The 11553-nt window shown below is 44.0% G+C and overlaps 2 protein-coding genes across 3 annotated transcripts; one reads left to right on the forward strand and one right to left on the reverse strand.

Annotated features, from left to right (window-relative positions):
* Positions 1-34: 34 nt before the first annotated feature.
* On the reverse strand, positions 35-2706 carry IL18 (interleukin 18). Of its 2 annotated transcripts, XM_072918166.1 has the most exons (5): positions 2634-2704; positions 2000-2008; positions 1440-1577; positions 553-698; positions 35-427 (listed from the first exon to the last, which is right to left on the reverse strand). In XM_072918166.1, the coding sequence occupies exons 1-5, from the start codon at positions 2698-2700 to the stop codon at positions 212-214; spliced, it is 576 nt and encodes a 191-aa protein (XP_072774267.1). In that variant the 5' UTR covers positions 2701-2704; the 3' UTR covers positions 35-211. The 2 variants fall into 2 exon arrangements, with proteins under 2 accessions (XP_072774267.1, XP_072774268.1); XM_072918167.1 differs by lacking the exon at positions 2000-2008 and having other exon boundaries at positions 2634-2706.
* Positions 2707-4277: 1571 nt separating this feature from the next.
* TEX12 (testis expressed 12) lies at positions 4278-9260 on the forward strand. Its single transcript, XM_072918104.1, has 5 exons — positions 4278-4578; positions 7242-7351; positions 7876-7981; positions 8079-8130; positions 8387-9260. The coding sequence occupies exons 1-5, from the start codon at positions 4278-4280 to the stop codon at positions 8529-8531; spliced, it is 714 nt and encodes a 237-aa protein (XP_072774205.1). The 3' UTR covers positions 8532-9260.
* Positions 9261-11553: the final 2293 nt, after the last annotated feature.

Consider the following 11553-nt stretch of genomic DNA (forward strand, 5'->3'; position numbering starts at 1 on the left):
GTGTCATTCTCTTCTGTCTGACTGGAAAACATGCTTGGCCTTCTGCCAAGAACTTGCATTTATTTTTTTTTTTAATAAGTACTGACAATAGTTAAAACTGACTTGTTTTGGATAAAGACAGACTAAAGGTTTTTCTATAAAAAAAACCAAGCTGTATTTTAAAACTGGTGAATTGTTCCATCATAGGTTGTGATTTTCATTCTGACTGAATTTAACATAAACTCATCTTCATGGTTTCGTCCACTTCATCTTTTGACAGTTTCTTTAGGATTAATTTTCTCAGGCAGCCTTCTTCCTCAAAGGCCAGGAACATTCCTTTTTCCATTGAGTATTCAAATTTAAATGCTTTGGAGGAGCAAGATGTAAATGTCTTTTTGAAAAAGATGATGTTGCTTTCACCAGGAATTTCTTTGGGAACTTCTCCTTCCTGAGGAAGGAAAAAGGGGAGCAGGTTAATCCCAGCACAAGCCCTGACCAGTTTTATTCCAGCTCTGAGTTTTTAATTCTGCCTGTTGGATTTGTACTGAGGAGAAGAGGGAGGCAGATCCTTACCTTGAACCTCACGATCATTTCTCCACGTTCCCTCTCACAACACATGTAATAACTTTTGTCTTCCACTTGGACACTGAAGGCCACGGGCAGCCCTGCCAAGGGCGTGGTGGTTTTGTAGCAGTGAATGCTGAAATGCATCCCTTTGCCTGGAAATAAACGGATTATTATTGATAACCTGCTCCAAGGAGCTGCAGGAACTGAATTCAGTGATGTTTTACCACTCCCCTGGCAAGCCTGGCTGTCTCACCAGGGTATTTTTCCTGACAGAAGAGCCAGGATTTGAACTTTTATGTTTTTTGTTTTATGCAATCAGGCAATAACCAGGGTGCAGCAAAGCAGCTGAGGTCACCAGGCAGTGTGGGGAGGGGTCAGACCCTTCTGTGTGCATGCAGAAACTCAGACTGGCATGTGGAAGTGGCTATCTGCAAATCAGAGCATGGCTGCAGATAGATGATCCAGAAATAAATAAATAAATTGCTGAAGCACCCCAAAAAGTCAAAGCCAAAACTGTAAGTTTATAGCTAATATTATTAGAAGAAAGTAAGATCTTTCAGTGCCAATACATTGTTTGAATTTTAAAATTATTTTTTTGTAATCCAGCATGAGAAAAAGGGGGGAATTAAGAATTTTGTGATCAGAGCCAAGCAAAAATCTTAACAGCCCTTTTTCTGCATGTGACATCCTGCAGGCTTTGGTCTGACTCAGAAATCTCATCCCTCACCAATGCCCAACACACAAAATTTCACTCTCAGCTAAATTTTCTTCTTGCAAATGAAATTTTAAATCATTACTCTCAATGCCATCATTGAGTAGATGATTGCAAAGAACAAAGCCACGTCCAGGATGAAGCAGCAGAGCAGCAGTGTTGGTTTGTGTTTGGAAATTACCAGATTGCATCTCCTGGTCTGTCACATCCTCAAAGGCAGCCACGTTCAGGTCGGGGCGCACCACGAGCAGTTGGCTGTTCATATTCCTCAGCACCCGGTGCAGAGTCCTTTCCTTGCAGAGGGCATCACACTCCAGCTCTGCAGGGATAAAAAAGCAAAATTCTGCATCTTTTAGCTGCTGTCGCCTCAGGGCTTTGCCAGTTTGCTTCCAGCTTAATCCTGGCATTACGGATGTCACGTAAAAGGAATTTTTAGAATGACATCAAGCACATCATCTTTCACACCGAAGCAGATTTCCCAGAATCTGAAATTTATTTATATAAGCAAGAAAAGCCGCTGTGTTTGTTAATGAGAATTCAGAAGCATCAGTTCTCTTTGCCAGCAATTAAAGCGCATTGAAAGGTGCTGTCAGCGAAGCCACCACCCTGTGTCTTAAGAGGAATTAAAGTAACATCATTATCACAAGTAGCAGTGAGCTGTAGCTGGTTTGGTTTTTGTTTTGCAGCCACCCTCAGTGTGAAATGAGTAACAAAATCATAAAAGATGAGTTCTCAGCTTACCATCGTCGTCTTGGTTCCAAGTGAGCGGTGAAAAAAAGGAAAGAAAAACAACATTAAACTCTGCCCCCACAAAAGAAGTCACTTTGTGCCCAGGCAGCCACCTACATGTTCCCACAGCCCAGTGCCACCAAGGCTGAGCTGCTGTCACTGCACACAGGGCTTATCTGTGAGCAAAACAAAGGAAAATGCACTCATTTGAGAATTGGAGTCACCACCAAAGCAAAGGTATGCAAAATACTTTTTAAGGGTTATTTAAGGGTGAGAGGATCACTCTAAGCCTAAAACTGAGGAATAATTGCATGCAAATTTTTGGTTTTATCAATGCCTTTAAGTGAGCAAAAAGGACAAGAACTCATTACAAATTGCTTTTAAAGAAGAAACTGTTTTCTAACTGACTTTTTCCCACAATATTGGAAATTCCATACTCACTCCAAGTCCACCCCCAGTATTCCAATGCTTCTGAGTGTCCTTTCCCAGAATTTTTTGTGTAAGCAACAAGTGTTCCCCTGACTCAGCTACCTGGCTAACAACACACAAACTGAAGCTTATGGGGAAGTTAGGTCAAATCAGACTGACAAAGGAATTGTGTTAAATCACTATTCAAACAGATAAGGTTATTAAATGAGCTAATTACCATCAAAATAGAGGCAGAAATTTTTTCCAAGTTCTACTGCACGCACCAGAATCTCTTCAGCACTCATCTTCACCCTGCTCACAGCACAGGGAGAGGAATCAGAGTTAAGCTTGATGCTTCTTACCCCATAAAGGGATAAAAACTAAGTCTGCATGGACTGATCTTACCAGGTTCCCTCTAGAAAAGCATGAGCTTCCAAAATACCCAAAAGTTAGAACCCACTCTCCTCCTAGAAAAAGCATCCTTTGCACACAAGATAATAAATGTCTTAAAACCAGGTGAACAATGGGGAGAACTGGCTCTTGCACAGGGATTTGATTGTGCAATGAAAATACCCAGCTCACTGCAAAGCTGTTCCACCAGTTGAAAATGACCTTTTATACAAAAAGTGAGTAATATAAACATCAGTAAACACACACACCCAGAGATGGGAATTGCCATGGTTTTCTTTGTCCCTCTAGCAAAGCTCTTTGAGGACTGTATTTTAGAGTGATTTTTTTTCTCTTGGTATCTCATATGTTTTTTTGTCTAGTTGTAGCTGTGCAGAAGAGACAGCAGGCTCCCAGCAGCATCTTTGTTTGCAAATATGCACATGCACACCTTGGAAACCAGATACCACAACACCCAACCTTGCATTTCTCATTCTTAGCACATTAACCTCACAGTCCTCTGTTATTCTAAAATAACAGGGGCAAGCAGAGGCAGAACTTTTGACAGAGGACTAAAGGAAAAAGTGTCCCTTGGTTTAACGAGTAACACAAAATTACACACAAAATGTGCTTCCTCCCTCGTCATGGAATCGAATAAGTTGGAAAAGAACTCCAGGATCATCAAGCCCAACCTTGACTAAAAGATGGTTATTCAGACCTTTTACCGAGGACCATTTTTAGGCCTTTTGCTGTTTATAAGGAATGGTGGCAGAAGCTCGGAGGAGTTCCTGACTCTGAGCTTGGAATGACTCACCCAGAGAAGGCGCCGGGATGCGGGGCGGGAGCAGAGGTGGCTCTCGGTGGTCCTTTCTGCCTCCTCGGTGGTCCTTTCTGGCTCCTTGGTGGTCCTTTCTGGCTCCTCGGTGGTCCTTTTTGCTCCTCAGTGGTCCTTTCTGGCTCCTCAGTGGTCCCTTCTGGCTCTCAGTGGTCCCTCTGGCTCCTCGGGACTCCTTTCTGGCTCCTAGGTGGTCCTTTCTGGCTCCTCGGGAGCTGCAGACAGACGATGGGAGTGGGGACAAGCTCAGGGTGCACGGCAGGAGCAGAGGTGGCTCTCGGTGGTCCTCTCTGGCTCCTTATGGAGTCCTTTGTGGATCTTCGGGGGTCCTTTCTGGCCCTCAGGACTCCTCTCTGGCTCTCGGTGGTCCTTTCTGGGTCTCGGTGGTCCTCTCTGGCTCCCGGGACTCCTCTCTGGCTCCCGGGACTCCTCTCTGGCTCTCAGAACTCCTCTCTGGTACCCGGGACTCCTCTCTGGCTCTCAGTGGTCCTTTCTGGCTCTCGGTGGTCCTCTTTGGCTCTCAGGACTCCTCTCTGGCTCTCAGGACTCCTCTCTGGCCCTCAGGACTCCTCTCTGGCCCTCAGGACTCCTCTCCGTCCCTCAGGACTCCTCTCTGTCCCTCAGGACTCCTCTCTGGCTCCCCCGGAGCTGCAGCCGGCGATGGGAGCGGGGCGGGCGGAGCTGCGGGGCTCAGGACCGGAGCCGTGCCAAGGCCCGCCCGGCTCGGTGCCGCCGCCGCCGGGGCTGCCCCGGCCGGAGGGAATCCAGCGCCGCCGTAGCGCTGCCGGGACGGGCTTTATTTATAGTTTTCCCAAGCTCTGCGCCTACGTCCGCATTTCTGGCGGAGCATTTCCCCTCCTCGCTGCAGGAGGCAGCGCCCTATGCAAATGTGGGTTCCGAGGGTGGTTTGTGGCGCTCGGTGGCACCGGCTCGCCCTGCCGCTCCCGCGGCTCTGAGGCAGGTGCCACCCGTGCCAGCCCGGCTTTCCCTGCCGGCTGCCTGGGGAATGGGATGGAATCACCGCGCTGCTGGCGACAGCAGTGCCCAGGAATGCTGGCGTGGGCGGAGGAACCTCCCGTGCCAGCCCCGAGTGCAGGAGCGGCTGCATGGGAGGAGTTCGGCTCCTGGGGTGGGATAACGCCCCGCATCCTGCATTCCTGCATCCCGCACCCCGCATCCAGCATCCCTCATCCCTCATCCAGCATCCTGCATTCCTGCATCCCGCACCCCGCATCCAGCATCCCTCATCCAGCATCCCCCATCCTGCATCCCTCATCCAGCATCCCGCATTCCGCACTCCTCATCTGCATCCCGCATCCCTCATCCCGCATCCCGCATCCTGCATCCCACATCCCGCATCCCACATCCCACATCCCACATCCCGCATCCCGCATCCCACATCCCGCACCCCTCACCCCAAATCCCACATCCCACATCCCGCATCCCACTCTGCCTTTGGGGAGAAAGGCTGGGACTGCAGGGATGGGACAGGCCCTAAAAACCAGGGCAGAGAGCTTGGGAATGAGTTATTTCCCAATATCTTGGTTAAAGATATTAAAAGTTGTTTCTACTTTGAGAAACTATTTAGTTCTTGTTCTTTCAGGAGTTTGAATTCTCATGCTGTTATTTTAATTTTCTCTATTGATAATGTATGTGAGGTTCAGGTCCTCTCCTCTCTTCAAAACAGAAAATAGAAAAAGAAAGAAAAAAAAAAAAGGAAAGAAAACCCAGGTCAGAGGCAAACTTTGCATACCATTACATACCATAAATTATATGTCATAGCATATCATAATGTATATCACATAATACAACATAACATGATCATAAATTCTGATCTTGCAATAATTTATTGCACTGTAATGAACAAGGACATGGTTCACCTAGAGAAGTGAAAAACAGCCTCGGGAAATACAGTTTTATTCTCCATTAAAGAGAGAGAAGATACAGTCTTGGCAGCAGAGTGTTGTGCCGGTGTTACTCAATTTAGTGTTACTCATTTTAGTGTTTCTATGCATTTTAGTGTTTTTGCTCATTTTAGTGCTGTTAATCATTTCCATGCCGTTATTAATTTTAGTGCTGTCACTCATTTTAGCCTTGTTATTTAATTGCCCACTCAGATTGCACTGCTCTCTGGCTCGTTCTTTGAGGCAGATCCATTGCACATTCCAAGAAACTCATTCCAAGGATTTCTCTTGGAAGGTGAAATTTGATGGGGAAAGCTTTTGAGGAACTGTTTGAAACTTTAGAACAGCCCAGGCCGGAGCTGCTCCCCGGGCCCTGAGGGGGCACCTCGGGCTGCGGGTGGCACTGCCACGAGGGGAGTGATTGTCCCTTGTGTCCCTTGTGTCCCATCCCTTGTGTCCATTGTGTCCCTTGTGTCCCTTGTGTCCCATCCCTTGTGTCCCTTGTGTCCCATCCCTTGTGTCCTGTCCCTTGTGTCCCTTGTGTCCCATCCCTTGTGTCCTGTCCCTTGTGTCCCTTGTGTCCCATTCCTTGTGTCCCTTGTGTCCCTTGTGCCCCGTCCCTTGTGTCCCTTGTGTCCCATTCCTTGTGTCCCATCCCTTGCGTCCATCGTGTCCCTTCTGTCCCATCCCTTGCGTCCATTGTGTCCCTTGTGTCCCTTCCCTCGTGTCCCTTGTGTCCCGTCCCTTGTGTCCCATCCCTTGTGTCCCTTGTGTCCCATCCCTTGCGTCCATTGTGTCCCTTGTGTCCCATCCCTTGTGTCCCTTGTGTCCTGTCCCTTGTGTCCCTTGTGTCCCATCCCTTGTGTCCTGTCCCTTGTGTCCATTGTGTCCCTTGTGTCCCATTCCTTGTGTCCTCTCCCTTGTGTCCCTTGTGTCCCTTGTGTCCCATCCCTTGTGTCCTGTCCCTTGTATCCCTTGTGTTTCATCCCTTGTGTCCCTTGTGTCCCTTGTGTCCCTTGTGTCCCTTGTGTCCCATCCCTTTTGTCCCTTGTGTCCCATCCCTTGCGTCCATCGTGTCCCTTGTGTCCCATCCCTTGTGTCTCTTGTGTCCCTTGTGTCCCATCCCTTGTTTCTCGTCCCTTGTCCCTTTCCCTTGTCCCCACAGTCGCGGCCCCTCACTGCCCCTCCCGGTCCCTCCCGGTCCCTCACTGCTCCTCACGTCCCCTCACGATCCCTCACGTCCCCTCACGGCCCCTCGCGGCCATTGCCCGCCCGCCTTGGGGGGAAGCCGCAGGGCCGGGGGTCCTGGACGCCTCGGAGCCCTCAGGCTGTGAGGGGATCAGAAAGGGATCAATCCCCTCGGGTATCGAATTTAGGGATCAGAACGGGATAAATCCCCTCGGGTATCGAATTTAAGGATCAGAAAGGGATCAATCCCCTCGGGTATCGAATTTACGGATCAGCACGGGAGAAATCCCCTCGGGTATCGAATTTAGGGATCAGAACGGGATAAATCCCATCGGGTATCGAATTTAGGGATCAGAACGGGAGAAATCCCCTCGGGTATCGAATTTAGGGATCAGAACGGGAGAAATCCCCCCGGGTATCGAATGTAGGCGGCCCCGCCATCCCCCAGCCCCCTGAGGCGCTGCGTCTCCCGGGAGAGGAGCGCCCTTGCAAAGGAACCAGCTGCACGTTTTACAGGTTTTTATTTAAACATCCCCACCCAGTGTGACAACTCAGCAAACATCTCGTGCTTTTCGTGTGCCAGCCATGGCGAGCAAATCGCAAAAAGGAGATAAAAATAGAAATAAAAGCAAAAATGTGGAGGTAAGCGGTTCTGTGTGAGGGAGAACCCCCCCCACCCCCCCCCCCCAATCAATGTCCTCTGCATTGAAGGAACAGAGATCCACGGCACTTTTGGGAGGTTTAGGGGAACAGAAATTACCTTTTTTTTGTGGGGGTAAAATTGCAGTTTCTCCAAGGGCTTGAACACCAATAAAACTGGGTAAGCACTGGGACATAGTTATGTAGAACTTCTTGAGAGTGAGCTCCCGAAGTGCACCAGCTTTTACTGAGATATATATACTACAGATACTACTATACAGATATAAATGTGTGTGTATATAGATATAAATATGTGTGTATACATAAATAAATGTGTATATACAGAGGTCTCAATCTGGTACTTCCACCCACTCCCCAAGACACTCATAAAACTGTGAACCCACTCACATTTTCTCCAAAAACACCCTCAAGGTCTTTTTAAACCTCTTCTTTCTCTCAGCCAAACTCTGTGCAAAGCTTGTTTTAAATCCTAGAACTGTATTTTTCCTAATGTGCTCTGTTGTTAGAGTGAAGCTTCAGAAAATCCTGAGCTGTCTGACAAAACAGATTTGGCTCCTTCTGAGGATTCACAGTCCCTTCTCAAGACTGAATCACTGGAAAAAGTTTTAAATGGTGATGTAGTAAATATACTGGAAGTACAGAATGAGGTAATTTCATGTTGAGATTCATCCAAATGTTTAAATAAAATTTTCTTTTTCTCTCTTAACAGAGATCAGCAAAGAAATGAATAACTTGTTATCAAAGTATGCTGACACTATAAGGCAAGTTAATTTTGTGCTATTTGCACAGCAATTTTAAAACTCTCTAGATAAGACGGATGGGTGGCTGCAGTTTAGGGAAATGAACACTGAAAACTGACAAACAGATTTTGAAAGAAAAATGGTTTTATTACAACAGAGGATTAATTTGGTCAGAAACTGGGTATTGATAGACAACCCGTTTTTAAGAAAAACATAAAAGTAGTGAGAAACTTAATGGCATTAGCATTGATTTTAACTACAGATTTCTTCACTTTAGTGCAAGAATAGCATTGGATTCTTCTTATGTCCAGGAACTTGATGAGATCTTAAAAGAAGCCAGAGCCATAGAAAATCACTTAAAGCAGAAAAGGGAGAAGCTGAAACAGAGATTTGCTGTCATTGCCAACAGTCTGCAAAGCTAAACGGAGTTTGATACAGAAATGCAGAGCTGAAGTTGTGTTTGTGTATGAAAACAAACAGTGATGAGTGTGGTGATGCCTGTTTCTTGTATAATTATTTCTGTTGGTTCAGGAAATTTCCAACGACTTAAGCAGTTACTTAGTGTTTAAGTACATAGTGCAGTAGTAGTTGATAAAAACAATTCTGAATATCTGTTTTAGATCCTGTGACTCAAGGGCTTAAGACCCATTAAACATAGCAAAAAACCATTTCTATGAAACAGAAATTTATGATGTAAGTGTAAAAATCACCTCAGATTATTTCATGTTAACCATTTTCTGGTTATGTTTTTTTTTTTTTTCCTTTCTACTTTAAAAAATGTTTTTCTGCTAAATCTTAGTAGAATATACTTGCAATGTTATTTCCATTTTGCCTCAGAATGTAAACAGGCTGAAAAGATCAGCTGAGAAATAAGAGAGTTCTATAAAGAAATTTGAGAAAGTATAAAGTCTTAATTTCAAATGCATTATAATACTGGTAATATGTGTTACATTTCAAGGCCATGTTGATATAAAACATAATCAAAGCTTTGCTGTTGATGTTAATAAGTAAATAGATAATGCTAACACGATCTAGAATTACAGTGTTATGTTGTTATTTGGCCACATGAGCGTTGATTGCTGATACTCAGTTTTTCTGAGAACACTGAGCCCTTTTTCTTTCTTGTCATTTTACTCTGTTAACAAAAAAAAAAAAAAAAAAAAAAAAAAAAAAAAAAAAGAAACATGGAATGTACAAAGGATCACTTGTACAAAGTGTGGGGCTTATAATAAAGAGAAGTGCTGGAACAAGAGACATTTCCATCTCTACCCCAGTAGTGTGCAGTGGTTTCATCTTTAAATCTTCTCAAACCTAATCCACCTTCCTTTCCCCCTTTCCTGAGCTCAAAGCCAAATGTGCTACGTGTGACAGTGACATGATTTAAAGCCAAGAACGAGAGGAACTGGACATGTAGGGTGAGATTTAGATCCCTAAAGATGCAGATATGTCCTTAGCAGGATTTTCAGAGTGCCTAAGCATGGTGTAAGCGCCTTACACGCTTAGGAATTTTGGAAAATCCCATAAGGTGCCTATCTGCATCTTTAGCATCTAAAGGCTTTCCAAAGTCTCACCACTGCTCTGCCATCATATTTAGCACTCTCCTATTTTTTCCCCTGATACTTTCACACTTCTCTGTTTATAAAGAGAAAAGTGGGAGAAGAAGAGATTTAGGAAGTGACATTTTCTAAAATATCGTGCTGAGTGTTTCTAAAATCCTCGCTCATCTGTAGTGATGACACAACCCAGAGTTTCACAATGATGTCTGCCAAGGGCCTCAACTCAGACATTCACCCACAGTTATTTATTTATAAAGAAAAGTGACACAAATCTAATTACTGAGGAGCATCTGCCTGTTACTGCATTTTAGCTGTTTGTGCTTGGGGAAATCGTGCAGCCCTTTTAGAGTATCTGGATTTGGATTATCTCCACTTGCTTTATGTTGGCAGTATATCCAACTGTTATTAAGCAACAGAATTTAGATTTTGAGATACAATAATTTGATAAGGTTTTTCCCACGGGGAATCAAGTGTTCCTGTTGCAGCAGTTTGCTCTATTTAAAAACTTCATAAAATCCAACAAAAATGAGTAAAAGTCCACTTTTTAAAACAATGAAGGTCTGCTTAGTGCAGTTCAATCCAAAATATATGTTCAGAATGATGACTCTTGGTTTTTTAGAGGGATTTCTTGTGGAATTGGTTGTCATTCCAATTAATAATCTTTAATAGAGTGGAATCTCTGGGATAATAAGAGGAATTTAGAATATGAGGAGTAAAGTCAGTGAGTATGGCCACAGTAACCTAGGTGAGCTTATGAACAGTGTGGTTACAATGATTAAATTTTTTAAATTACTAATAGCAACAAAGCTTCTGGTTTTGCTGCACAAATGTAGGTGAGAATATATATATTTAAATAAATGAAGTAAAATGAACTAAATATCTATTTTATAGAGTTTAGGCTTGAAATGGTGAGTTCAGAAAGTTTAAAACATCCATTCAAAATAAGTCAGCCTCTCCTCTTGTGAAGTTAAATAATATTTCAGTAATGGAAATACTACATTGGAAATGGGAATTGAAAATGAAAATGGAAATCAATCATACATTTATCTCTCCCTATTTCAAGGGAACTTTCCATAATTATTGTGCTGGTCAGAAATACAAAGCACTTTTCTGCTGGCTGCTCTTTAGCGTTCCACTCAGTATCTTAATATATGGACACACTTATTACACACCATTTTCCTTCTAAACCATTAAAAATTAAAAATGAATCACTTTGCTATTTGACTACAACTCATCCACCCTACAAACCATGCTGCTGATTGCCTTTCTTATGGATTTCAATGTTTATTGGGAGAAACAAAATAACTTTTCTCTTCTGATCTGATCTTTCAGAACTCTCTCCTTGCTGCTCTCCCTGAGGAGTGAGCTCCTCGCGAAACCCACCTGGCACCCATCCCATCCCTATCTTCTTTCCAGTTTGACTGCCGGAGGTTTGGACAGAAAATTAATTGGCTTTCAAGCTGCTAAATCTGATCAGCAAAGCTCAGCTGGTAACTACGTTTTCTTTTAAGCTTCTCCCCTCCTTGTTTAAGCTCCAGCCTATAAATTAACAAGAACGTCTAAGATGACAGATCAGTAACAGAATATAAATGGATTTTTTTTTTTTTTAATCTGGAAACATTTTAGACAAAGTTCCGACCCTCTCTGAGCTTGCTGTGAATTTCTTCACAGGCTGGAAAGTGTAAGTGATGAAAAACTCAGTTCCTCTCATTGCTCTTCTATTATCTAAAAGCTAAAAATGGGAAATAAAAGATAATGGAGAGAGTTCAGATAATCAGTGATGAGAATTCTTTCCTGAGAAAAGGCTAATCTTGACTGTTTAGTTAAAATGAAACTGCCTTTTAGGATAAATGTGGGCCAGAATAGAAAAAGACCAAATCAGTAGGGA

The sequence above is a fragment of the Taeniopygia guttata genome, chromosome 24, assembly GCF_048771995.1.
Source record: "Taeniopygia guttata chromosome 24, bTaeGut7.mat, whole genome shotgun sequence".
Classification (NCBI taxonomy): domain Eukaryota; kingdom Metazoa; phylum Chordata; class Aves; order Passeriformes; family Estrildidae; genus Taeniopygia; species Taeniopygia guttata.

What these genes read in the sequence shown, in the direction of transcription:
- IL18 (XM_072918166.1), bottom strand. Translation starts at nt 2,700, where the DNA reads ATGAGTGCTGAAGAGATTCTGGTGCGTGCAGTAGAACTTGGAAAAAAT. An exon ending in AGACCAGGAGATGCAATCTG is followed by an intron (nt 699 to 1,439) that starts GTAATTTCCAAA and finishes GTTTATTTCCAG; the next exon opens with GCAAAGGGATGCATTTCAGC. An exon ending in AAATGATCGTGAGGTTCAAG is followed by an intron (nt 428 to 552) that starts GTAAGGATCTGC and finishes TTCCTTCCTCAG; the next exon opens with GAAGGAGAAGTTCCCAAAGA.
- TEX12 (XM_072918104.1), top strand. Translation starts at nt 4,278, where the DNA reads ATGGGAGCGGGGCGGGCGGAGCTGCGGGGCTCAGGACCGGAGCCGTGC. An exon ending in CTCCCGCGGCTCTGAGGCAG is followed by an intron (nt 4,579 to 7,241) that starts GTGCCACCCGTG and finishes TTATTTAAACAT; the next exon opens with CCCCACCCAGTGTGACAACT. An exon ending in ACTGGAAAAAGTTTTAAATG is followed by an intron (nt 7,982 to 8,078) that starts GTGATGTAGTAA and finishes CTCTCTTAACAG; the next exon opens with AGATCAGCAAAGAAATGAAT.